This window comes from Arachis hypogaea, chromosome 3, assembly GCF_003086295.3.
Source record: "Arachis hypogaea cultivar Tifrunner chromosome 3, arahy.Tifrunner.gnm2.J5K5, whole genome shotgun sequence".
Taxonomy (NCBI): domain Eukaryota; kingdom Viridiplantae; phylum Streptophyta; class Magnoliopsida; order Fabales; family Fabaceae; genus Arachis; species Arachis hypogaea.
In genome coordinates, this window is record NC_092038.1 from 27,852,698 (window position 1) to 27,865,865 (window position 13,168).

The following is a 13,168-nucleotide window of genomic DNA, read 5'->3' on the forward strand; positions in this document are numbered from 1 at the left end:
TTATTCTTTATTATAGGATTTAAAAATATAGCCATTTGCATATCGGAGAGTAAGTATATTGGCTAAGTTATGTTGTACTTTTATCAATTGATTATTAATTTAAAAATATTAGTTCTCTAATTTGACCAATAATTTAGACTTTTAAAAAAATGTAAACATCAATAGGGTACTTATTAAAAAAGGAAAATATTTTTATCCTGAAATTATAACTAAAATATCAAAATATACTTAAATAGAAACTATTTTTACAAAATTGTTTTAATTTATACACATCAAAATTAAAACTATGTGCCGGTATGTTACTTTTTTGTATATTTAATTTGAATGTATTGCTTTGCATATTTTAAAATACCCATATTTTAATATATATTTTATATAAATATTTCATTATTGAATGATATTTTATTTGCATATAACATAAATTCTTTGAACAGGGCTAGCAGTAAAACTAAAGTTTTGCTTCAACCCTTTATTGGTACTAGTAAAGATGACAATACTTCATCAAGCCTCATTCAACAGATATTTTTCTAGGCTCTTAAGAAAGAATAAAGTGGACTGCGATGTCTTCGATGTCTTGACACTTTCTTCTACCTCTGATGATGATTCATGGTCATAGGAGATTTTCACGTTGACCAAAGTCCGATGATCTTCTATTGAAGAAAGTTGAAAAGTAGTCTTGTAGTATGTTAAACCTTGATTCAGATAACCCCCTTCAATCACTTGCAGCCCAATTTCATGGTTAACTTCATCAAATTCTGTGATCTTCTCCCTCTGGTAATGAGTTACACTTCTTGCATCTTAGTTCATTAACAAAATAATGTAATTAACGATTAGCAGAGTTAGACAAATCAGAAAATTAGGTTTGATATATATGAATTTGATTAAGCGAGATTCAAACTCCCGATACTTATTTAAGCAGACAAGTGAGCTGACCAATCGACCAATCCAAATTGGTTTGATATATATGAGTTTGATTGCAAATACTAATGCACTTCCAAAAAAAAAGGTAAGGAGTGCATTGCTAATTTTTTAACTTTAAATTCTAAATTAAACATTAAAATTCTGAATATTAAATTCTATATTTTAAATTTTAAATTCTAAATCTTAAATTTTTAACACTAAATATAAATTATTGATATAAAATATAATAAATAAATAGATTAAATAAAATTTATTTAATAATTAACAAAAAATATATATAACACTCCTTAATAAAAAACGTTTAAAAATGAGTTGAGTTTGAGGCGTATTTTTTATATTTTATTATTAAAAAGTAAAAGTAGAATAAACAATTTGGGATATGAAATTGAAAGGTAATATTTCACATAAAGCACATTGATGAAAATCTTGCCATCCAGAAGCACACTCACCAGGCAAAAAATTAAAGATGAGGATTGTTCCAATTCCTCCATTGCCTTCGGTCAGCTGCACATCTTTCACAATATCTGGGAGAGCTTTCGGAACTATGTTTGGAAAATCCTTTGCCAAAGCTGTCCACAGGGTTTCTAACCCTACACCAACCTCTGCTTGTGTAATGAATTCCTTTACCATAGCTTCTTAATTAGTATATGCTTTCATGGAGGATAGATGATGATATTATTGAGATATATATAGGCATATAGTTGCATAACAATTTAAATTTAGGGAATCTTTTTAAATGTAAGAAAGGTCAAATAGTCCCCCACCTCTGCAAGATGCCTTTTGTTTTTTATGGAAAGATTTAAGATTTTTCTATATATACAAATGCGTGCCTAAAGCAACAAGATACATGGAATCCCAGGAATTAATGCACAAAGAAAATTGAATATTGAATAATTATATGGGTTTAGTTAATATATATTTTAAAAACATAAATTAAAGTTATTGATAAAAAATTAAAATTTTATAAAAAAATATGTAAAGTTTAGTTTTTAATATAATTATAGTATATTTATTAAAATGAAAATTTAAAAGTTCTATTGATAACAATATTATCTTGTACTCTACTTTACATGTTTGTTAAACTATAATTATATGTGTCCTACATCCATCCGATCAAATTCGCGGATGCCAAACACATTAGTCAAGTCAAATTAAAAAATACGGAAGAAACCATTCATTGAGTAAATTATTTTTTGTTTTTTTAGTTTTGGACGTTTATCGAAAAATTAGTATATATGCTGTGGCAGAAGATAATATATGAAAATATATAATTTTTTATAAAAGAAATTAAATAAAAATATATATAATAATTATCACTATAAATATTTTATAAAGTTATAATTAAAATTAAAATTTAATTATTTTTATTTAAAAATATTAAAAATAATTAATATGTATTTTAATCAAAATTTGAGTTGGTTGAGTAGTTATTTCACTTATTCACTTAAGCAAATTACTTTGTGTGTGGAGTGACTCGTTGATTAGAAACAGACCCTTAAATGAGCTTTATTCCGCAGTGAATTAGTTATCGATCTGTCGAATTGAGAAATACCGTACAAAAAAAATATTATTGTCTTTAAGGTCTGCCGAGATGATGAGAAAAACTGTAGAAAAAAAAAGGTGCTGCTGTAAATTCAAGTATTTTTGTCAACCAAATCTAACCAAATTCATCCAAACCCAACAAAAATAACTCACAACGAGCGTGTGAATCACATACTTTTTCTTCGCGTTCCTTCTTCTTCTTCGCATGTTTCCTCCTCGTCATCATTCTTTTATTGCTTCGTTTTTCTATCTTTTGCTCATCTTCTTCCTAGTAGTTTTGCAGCATTACGTATGTTTTCTTTTTCTTTGTTTAATTTTTTCTTGTTTTTATTCTTGTTAAGAGAGTAAAATAAAAAGAATTATGAAAAGGTCAAACAAGAAGGAGAAGATGAACAAGAAAAGAAGAAGAAAATGATGACCATAAAAAAGAAGAAAAGAAGGAAGAGTTTTGAGTTATGCAGAATTTATTATAAAATAGCACCGAAATTTTTCAACTATAACACAAAAAATTTCTTAATTTTGATACCAAAATTTCTTAACAGTGTCATTTCTAACTAAAGGTGTATTTTTCTTATCATTGAACTAGTTGGACGTTATTGAATTCATATATAAGAGATTTAACCATTTCTGTGTCATTTACAACAAATTGATGTTTTTTTAAATATATTTGAATGTATTTTGTTAGATAAGTGAGTTAAGGATTTAGATTTGGACATGTGATTTTTCAAAAAAAATTTGTATTATTTACTAAAATTTTCTGTGACATTTATAATATATAAGAGATTTAATCATTTTTGTCCATTTGTGTAAATTTATGGTGTGTCTTTTGAATCTGAAATACATTTCAATATTTTTTTTAGTTGAGTGAATTAGTTTTGAACTTGTAGTCCTTTGAGTAATTTTTGTCATTCATCAAAGATTTTGGTGTCATTTACCCAAATTTTCTGTGTCATTTATAACTAAATGATGTGTTGTTGTTATCGTTAAACCAATTGTATGATATTTAACTAAGAAAAAAAAGATGATGATGATGATGATGATGATGATGATGTTGTTGCCCCTGCAAGCATGGTTCGGCCAAGTGATGAACGAAAATTAAAGCCCACGGATATCGGCAAATACACCGGATCATTCAAGTAATATCATAGTGAGTGGATATCGTTCTCATGAGGATTAAAGGACTGAGCAAGCAAATATCAAATTAAACACCTAATTAGATCAATAAAACATGGATTGATGAAGGCAAAAACTTGTATCTTACTTGGATTCTTAAGTGCTTGAGATATAGTGATGTGAATATTGATTGAAAGAAGACAATGATGGTGAGAGTCAAGGGATTCGGAGATGTTTATGCTCTTAGGGAAATCAAACCTTGTTTACTTATCTTAAAGTATGCAAAGAACTTTCACGACAAATCTTTAGTAACTGATTTTCAATTTGTTGGTTCCTTAGTTTCTCAATAATCAACTAGTTGTTCGTTAATTAATTAAAGAGGTTAAGCACAAAAAACTGATTTAAATTCTAATAAGATTTAAAAGTAGTCCTTAAGTCGAATGATGTGTTATTATTCAAGCTAGTCTTGTCCAGTTAAACTTTAGAAGAAAACACAATTTCTAAAAGTTGTTCTAATCCGAATTATATGTCACTTAAACACTGCAACAGATGTGGGGGATGGCGGCAGCAAATTGCCTGTGGTGTCACCAACAGTAGCAATTCAGGGTGGATAGCTACGATCCCTTCCCAAATCAAACTACCGACGCCGAATCGCACTGATTTAGTGTCGAACCCACGAAGTCCGCTGCTAACCCCAATCCATCTAGTGATGATTTTACCCAAATTCAATTTAGAATATCCAAAATAAAAAACTGAGGAACCCGCCAAAAGAGAGTGCAGAGCGCGCGAAACTCTTCCCTGCTCCATCGTGCCCCACTGTGTCACCATGGAGTCGCATGGCTGCCGATCCACCCTTCTCTCCCTGCCGTCGACCCTTCCCAAAATCATATCCATAGCTTAGATTCTTCATCACGGGAACACATAAGGGGCAGAGGCACGAAACACACCTCCGCGAACGAAGACACAGGACAAAAGGGGGTGAAGCAAAATCTTGTCTTGAAAATCATGTATGTGTCGCAAACTAATTGAACTACTATTCCTATCCGAATTCAAAGAGTCAAGTGAAAGAGTTTTGAAGATTGAATTCAAAGATTAAATTTTCTAATTATAATAAAAGAATTCAAAAGATATTAGCATACTTTTCGATACCATTAATCCTAATGAAGAATGAATAACTCAACCATGAAACAGATCAATGCAAAACCTTAAAATAAAATAAACTTAGATTAATAATCCATAGAAATATAAATAGAGCTCCAAACCCTTTGACAAAGGATTAGTTACCCATGAAAAAGTAAAAGAAAATGAGAAGAAAACTATGCTGAAGAAATGAATATTCGGATTTGAATCCAACGATCCTCCTCCTCCTGGATGTCGATCTTTTGTAAACAAGGTTCACTTATCCTAATTCTAGAGATCAAATTCAAATTCAAAAACTATCATAATCTTATCTTTCGAAAAGGAAGAAAGGTAACTAACTTACTTCAAATTCAAATCAAAATAATAATTCAAAATCAAATCCTAACAACTAAATCTTTAATTTTTTAGAAAGAATTAATAACAAATCTTTTGGAATCTTGAATGTTTTGGATATGATTAAGACTTTTAATGATGTGTATAATTGAGATTAGGCCTTAACTATTGCACCTTGAGAGTTGGAATTGTCTTTACGTCGGGCTTGTTTTAAAGGAATTTGGGTGTAAGCCCAAAATACACTTCTTAGGAGGCACACACACCGGGTGTGTGTCTTGGAGGCTTTAATGGACGCCCGACGGATGAAGGGAGAAGACAGGGTTCACTGGTGTGTGAGGAAGGCCCGTCAGGTGTGTGGGAATGAAGGAGGAAGGCCCGTCAGGTGTGTGGGATATCTGCCGAGCATATGGGCTGTCCGCCGGGCGTGTGGGCTGTCCCTTGGGTATGGATGTTGAGAAGTCTGGGACACTATTTTTTGTGTCCCAAAGATGAGGGTGGCGCGTTCCACAAACTAAATGTCCACTATAAACATATGCATATCATTCTGAAGCTCTGGACGTTAGTTTTATAACGCAACTAAATCTACCTCATTTGGACCTCTGTAGCTCAAGTTATGACTACTTGAGTATTAAGAGGTCAGGATTGGGGACATGCACGCCGAGTTGTAAGCATGCCTGCCGGGCTTGCATGCAATTTTGTGTTTTGGGCTCCAGTTTCTTCCTTTTGGGCATGATTTCATTCCTTAGGGCACGGTTTTTCTACCCTTAAACTGTATTTATGTTTTTCTTATAAAAAGCTTTAATTTCTGTTTGTTTTTTAGCCGAAAATTTTTGAAAACACAAGAACACTATCCCAACTCCAAATATTTTATTATTTATGAAATTCCATTAGAAAACATAAGAAATTTAATTAAACTCCTAAGAAAATGAATATAAAAGAACCCTAAAAATTGCTTAAGGTGACGTATCATCACCAAGTTGGCAACCAAGGTGAAATAGCCGATTTTTTACGTTTTCTTCTTAGATTTCTCGGTCAGAAAACTTTCTTGGTGTTTTGGTGTTGGTGGCTGCAACAAGGTAGGGTTAGAAAATTTTTGTGATAAATAAATATATTAATATTCTGTGATTGCTGGATTGTAAATTTATGCTTGAATTTGAGTGTTGTTATGTTGAAAGTTTGATGAAATAATTAAGTTTCAAAAACTACTGAAAAACCGAACTGAATAGTCATAATTAATGATAAATATAATCTAGAATCATAATAAAAATAATGTGTTTTAGTGACTGGGAATTTATTTTAAATATTGAGAAAAATCGATTACCGAAAATATTGAAAAATTAGTTAAAAATTGAATAAAATTTGATGAATTTTTTATGATTTTGCTTTGGTTCCTTGAAGAACATGAAACCCTCATGTTTTAATTATTTTGTGGCCAAATTTTAATTAAAAAAAGTTTTGGGAATGAAAATTAATTAAAAAAGTTTAGAGTTTAAAACGAAATTTTTAAAAGTTAAGTGGTTAAAGTAAAATTTTTAAAAATTTGAGAGTCAAAATAAATTTTTAAAAATTTTGAGAAATTAAATATTATTAACTGAAAAATATTATAATAAATTTTATTATTATTTTTATTTGAATAATTATCTTTATAATAAAAGATATAATATAACTAAAAGTGATAAACAAACAAGTTTTCCTAAAAGCTTTAAAAAGACAATCTAAACTCAAGATTGTATGATTTTTCCCTTTTATAAAATATTTAGGAAAAGACGAGAGAATAATGCAAAGATAATTTGAGATATTAGAAGAAATAAATTAAAAGAATAATTAAAAAAAAAAGAAAAGAAAAACAATAAGAACTTGTTGAATGTCTATCTGCTGCTAGAGGTACAGTAGATATATGGTAGTAGGCTTACCTAGAGTAGCTTCCAAAAGTAAAATCTTACATGCTTCAACTGGAGAGTAGTGCCTATAAGACAGAGGTTCTTATAGAGGTCATGCCACTGAAAGTCATACCCAGACAAAGGTTGTTAGCTTATGTCGGGAAAGGGTAGAAACTGACAGATGAGCTCATTATCTGCACTAGGAATAGACATGCATCATACTTGTTTGTGCATATTTTTTTGTTATATGTTTCTATGATTCATGTGTATGTGCTTTTTGATTAATTGTTTCTTTGTGTCTTTGATTGTTAAAGTTTGTATGTATCCTGTGATTGTTGTTGTTGGCTAAGTATAACATAAAATGAACCTAACTAACTACCCTAACCCTACTAAGGACTCTCCAATTTTTATCCCCTCTTTTCCACCCTTTCAGCTACAGGTGCGAAGGTTTATTGTGAAGCTACAGATGCATGGAGGAGTTTGTTTGCGAATTGAGTATTTGTTAGAATTTATTTATTTTTCCTCGCCTTGTTAGTTGAAGTTTTATTCGGAAGGGTAGGCTAGTATTTATTATTCATTTGAATAACTATAATGTATTACTAGTAATTATGTGATTATTTTTTATGGAAGTCTTTGTTGAATGATTTTTAATGAATAAAAACAGAATTGACTAGATTTTTCCTAAAACTGGGAACGTATTAATGTCATAAAGGTTTAACATTAAATAGATAATAAAGGAAAACAGGTCAGTAACACCTTATTTTTAGTACAATCATGACGTGCTAAAAGTTGGGTTATTATATGAAACGCAATTTACAAAAAGTCCAAGCACGAATGAAGGCTCGGGATGACAGCAAATACACAGAGCTTGAATTCAATGTGGGAGACTTTGTCTACGTAAAATTGCAGTATATCAACAAAGATTAGTAGCTTTAGGGAAGAATCAAAAGTTGTCTATGCACTATACTTTGGTCCTTTCTCTGTATTGACAAAGATCAGCTAGGATTCGTCCGGCCTTTCACATTTTATTGTTGAAGAAATGTGAAGGTGCACTTTCTCCAGCAACAACAATTTTTTGCTGTTGTTAGTGGATGCAAAAGCGTGGCGGTAGCTCAACAAGTGTGGCAAAAAGTTATCATCACGCTTTTTTCAATTTTTTACCACACTTTAAAAGCGTGGCAATATAGTTATTTTCTTATAGTGATAAAAAGGGTTGCCACTTACAGTCACGGATAGTTATACAGCATAGAATAATTAAAAAGGATGACAAGTGAATCGAAGAGGTTCTGATTCAGTGGCAAAACTCATATGAAGAGAAAGTTACATAGGAGTTATATAAAGACATGAAGACTCAATATCTTACTGTCGACTTTGAAGGCAAAATTTGTTTTCATGGAGGGGATATTGATATAAGTAGAAAATAAAGAATAGTTAGTAGAATTGTGCGACAGAAAGAATATAAAGATTCAAGTGAATTTAACTGACTCCCACAGAAAAAAAGTATGTTGAGAAAAGCATCAAATAGCTGAAAAAGATTTGAAAAGAGACATTGAGCATTGTAAATAGTGTCTCTTTTTCTCTGGATTCTTCTTTGAAGTTTTCCTGTCTTATTGTTTTTCTCTTATTCTATCTTTACTCTATTGTGCAGGTCATTGTCTTCACTTCTATTTTTTCAATTTTTATCCATTCTTGTAATACAATAGTAATTCGTACAATTTTTTTTAGAGTAAAGACCCAATCCGATCCTTGTCCATTTTCATGAAAGACAACGCGATTTCTGTCCAAAAAATGGACACTTCGATCCTCAACCTTTTTATTTTGGGACAATACAATCTCTCTGTTAAAAAAATTATTAAATAATAACAAAAAATAATTGTGTGGGGTTTTATTTGTATTTTGTGGGGTTTTAATCCCCCACAAAATTTTTTCAACAATTAACCAATTACTACCACTACTTTCTTCATCCTCATTATTATCACTCCTACTTCTATTATTTTATTGTGTAACCATATTTTATCATCATCATTATCTCCTCTACTGTCATCATCACCAATACCAATATTATTAACATTAAAGTTATCTTCTTTCATTTCTTATTCGATGTTATTTTTTTCCTTTAAAAGGTATTTGTACTATAATTACTTTTTTTTGTCGAATTATTTTCATCAATGGTTTTTCTTTATTTAACCACCATTGGTGAAGAAATTTTTCAAAAACAAACTTATTAATAGTTTGTGGAGGTTTAAAACCCCTACAAAATACAAATAAAACCACCACAAAACTAATTTTTATTATTATTTAACGGATTTTTTAACAAAGGGATCGTATTGTCCCAAAATAAAAAAGTTGAGTGTCGAAGTATCCCTTTTTTCTGAATAAAAATCGCTTTGTCTTTTATAAAAATGGACAAAAACCGAATTGAGTGTTTACTCTTTTTTTTAACCAACACTATAATTGATGATTCAATATATTATACTCACTTTTCATATACATCAATAATATACCGATTTTTGTTTGATTTTTATATCAATATTTTGATATTATTATATTTTTCCTAAAACATAATTTTGAGTAAAAATCTAACTAAAAAAATTTTAAAATAAAAATATAATTACAAATTTTTTAATTTTAAAAAATTAATTAAAAATTTGACAAAAGCTGAAACTATAAATTATAAAATATAAGAAGCCAATACTTAGTAAAAAGAAATAAGAAGTTTTATTGACTCGAATATAAAAAAAATATATTTATTTCTGAATATTTATCTTCTTAAATTTTACGCAAAATATTTTCTAGATATAATATGCATACACGTATTTTCCTTGTCAAAGTCAAAGGAAGTATAAGAAATAATAACGTTCTCTATATTTTGATAAATGTTATTTCTTTTTCATATTTCATATAAATATAAAATAAAAAAATAAGGGATGAGTAACATTATTAAAAATATAGTTATATTATCATTTTTTAGGGAATATCTTAAATGTATGTATTATAGAGGTAATCAATTAGGACGTTTGTAAACAGTAACCAACTAATATATAAACTAAAAAAAGCTCAACAAAAAAAAGTCACAATCTTAAATAATTAACGGTAATTTTAATCTCATTTTTACTCTTATTTACAATAAAAAAAAAACAAAATCTTTTATCTTTTCTCCTTCGTCCTTTAGTTACATCATTTAGTATTAGGAATAAGTATGATTTTGGTCTCTAACATAGAGGTCGAAAATTGATTTCGTCTCTGACTTTTTTTCGCTCCAAAATGGTCCCCAAAATTTCAATTCGCTTTAAAATTGTCCTTCAAACAAAAATATCTTTTTCCCTTTACCCCAAAATCAACAAAAATCAACCACCATCACCACCACCACCACCAGAACAGAAGCCTACGCCCAACCTGAACCATCACCACCACCACCAGTATCATCATAGTCATCATCATCATCATTAGAATTTTTTTTCAAAATTAATCTAAATCAACAAGAATCCACCACCACCACCACCATTATCATCATGGTCATCATCATCAGAAGAACAACAAAACTCAAAACATAACCCACCACTACCCCCACCATCATCATCAACACCAGGACCCAAATTCAAGCAAAATGCACTTTGAACAATAATCAACAAATTCAACAACAATAATATTTCAAATTCAAGCCAAATCATAAAAAAATTAAATTTCAGAAATTTCACAAAAAATCTCTTTTACAAAAGAAGAAGAAGAAGAAGAAGATGGTGGTGCGGTGATGCAGTGCGGTGCAGCAGGGCAGAAGAAGAAGATGATGATGATAGTGGTGCGGTGCGGTGCAGCAAGACGGCAGCGCGGCGGTATGGTGGTCCCCTTCTCTCCCCCTCCCCCTCCCCCCTTTCTCGTGCCTCCCCCTTTCTTTCTCTCCCCACCCCTTCTCTGTATCCCTTTCTTTCTTTTTTTTATTTATTTTATATTTATTTTATTTTATAATTTTTTCAATGAGGGGTAATTTGGTAATAAAAAGGTAAAATTGGTAAAAAGGACGATTTTAAAACAAACTGAAATCTTTGGGACCATTTTTTAGCAAAAAAAGACCGGAGACGAAATAAATTTTCAGCCTCTACGTTGGGGACCAAAATCATACTTATCCCTTTAGTATTACTACCAACTATCTCAGCCATTATGTCATACCATAATCATGCCGATGTATCGCATTGTCTATCACCGTCGATCGCTCAGTCATCGTCTTCTACCAGCAGATATTTTTTCTGAGAATGTATAATAAAAATAAATAAAAGAAAATTATTAAAAAAAAGATATTATTTCAAAGATTTTTTATATTCAAATTTTGAATGTTTAAATTTTAGAGGCTTTAGATAACACAATGAAACATCCAAAACATAAAAAAATTAAAATTTAAAAAAATATAAAACTATTAAAAAGAATCATTCAAAATCTATAAAAGAAGAAATATCCAAAACATTAAAAAAAATTTAAGACCTATAAAAACGACATATTTAAAACCTAGAAAAAAATATCCAAAACTATTAAAAAAGAATCATTCAAAACCTAAAACGAAGAAGAAGAAGAAGAGACGTGGTGTAAAACCTAGGTAATTAGTAAATAATTAACTAATAAATTAATTATTAATCAATGAAATTAGAAAATTAAGTTTTATAGTTTAATGAAGTTGAAATAATTAAAATATGAATTTTGGTATTAATTTTAAAAATTTTGATTCAGAACCGAGCCAACGGATCAAATCGGTTGGACCGGATCCAAATCGGGTCCAAGGCCCGCTTATATAAACTTAACTCCAGCCCTCTCTTCTCCATTACGTTAGAATCACATTGAAAGGGGAAAAACGGGAAGGAGAACCCTAACCCCATCCAAGACTTTAATCTTCCGTAACTTTCAATCTGTAGCTCCGGTTGACAAGTCGTCAGCGGTCACGCGTTCTTCTCGGAATTCTCTACAAAATCTACCCAATAATTTGGTAAGAAATTTGAGATTTTCTTCTCAGTTCTTCCCTTTCATTTTCGTGATTTTGGTTTTGAAATTGAGAGATTTTGTGATTTTCATGGTTTAGGGATACTTTAGCGGTGGATAATCACCGGGTTCTGTCCAATTGATCCGTGGATAAGGTAAGAAACTGTTAGACCCTTGTGAATCATCGAATTAGTAAACCTTATGATGATTATAGTGATATTGTTTGAATTAGATTGTGTTCTTGTTGATTTGGAGTTCAATTGGGCGGTTTGGAATGAAATTCGGGTGATTAAACTTGAGGAATTGATGTTTAGAAGCTTGGAGCTTGTGAAATGAGAGATTTTTGAGGAGTTCCGAGCTCAAGGAAGAATCGGCCAAGGTATGGTTTTACTTTCTCGTAGATAATATATAATGCTTTATAAAGATATAGGCTAGATGACCATAGGATAAGTTATATGATATAGAAGGTTGAGGTTTTGTGACTCATTGTTAGAAATTATTGAGTGGGTGGTTAAAATGAATGATGATTTATTATTAATGATTGTGAATAATGATGATGAGAATGATTAATGATTGATGAATGATATTGAATTATAATAATGAGCTTTGAAAGGAATAATGAATGTGATCAATAATATTGCTAGTAAATAATGAGGAGGATATGTTGTCGAGAATCGTTGAATATATATACGTGTGTATTTGTGGATGATTGAGTGGTTTAGATGGGACCCAAGAAGAGTGACAAAGTCCGAGTTTTAGGAGATGTACTGTCGAAATTTTATAAAAATTTTTGGAAAGTTTTGTATTAGTTAATTTGGATGAAAGAATAGTTTATCGATTAAGATTGAATGAATGTATGTTTGTGATACCTGGGCAGTAGCAAGGATTGTGGTTCGTCCTGCTTGCTCCAGGTTGAGCTTATAAACACCCACCTGAGTAGTAGCAATAGTAGTGTTTATTCCACTTGCTCTAGGTTGAGTGAGTAGTAACAAAAGGGGGTTGTGGCTCAGCTCCGCTTGCTCCGCGAAAGATGTTTCTGTCCACGGTTAGCTATTAGAACATGTCGGGGTTGACTATATAACTGACAGATGATATCATCAGCTATATGGGAGGCATACATCATATGCATATGTGTGTTTTGCTTATCGTGCATTAATTAGACTTTGCTATGTGATTATTATGCTTACCTGCTATATTTGCTACCTGTTGTATCTATATCCTACTTGTGTTTACTTTGTCTGTATTATTTGTCTGTGCACCGAAATTTTGGAGGA

General features: G+C 30.6%; 1 protein-coding gene across 1 annotated transcript; it reads right to left on the reverse strand.

The window, feature by feature from the left end:
• Positions 1-357: 357 nt before the first annotated feature.
• On the reverse strand, positions 358-1,620 carry LOC112790020 (phytohormone-binding protein CSBP). Its single transcript, XM_025832232.2, has 2 exons — positions 1,371-1,620; positions 358-797 (listed from the first exon to the last, which is right to left on the reverse strand). Exons 1-2 carry the CDS (start codon positions 1,549-1,551, stop codon positions 502-504), a joined length of 477 nt encoding a protein of 158 aa, XP_025688017.1. The 5' UTR covers positions 1,552-1,620; the 3' UTR covers positions 358-501.
• Between the last annotated feature and the right edge of the window lie 11,548 nt (positions 1,621-13,168).

What these genes read in the sequence shown, in the direction of transcription:
- LOC112790020 (XM_025832232.2), bottom strand. Translation starts at nt 1,551, where the DNA reads ATGGTAAAGGAATTCATTACACAAGCAGAGGTTGGTGTAGGGTTAGAA. An exon ending in CATCTTTAATTTTTTGCCTG is followed by an intron (nt 798 to 1,370) that starts GTGAGTGTGCTT and finishes TAATGAACTAAG; the next exon opens with ATGCAAGAAGTGTAACTCAT.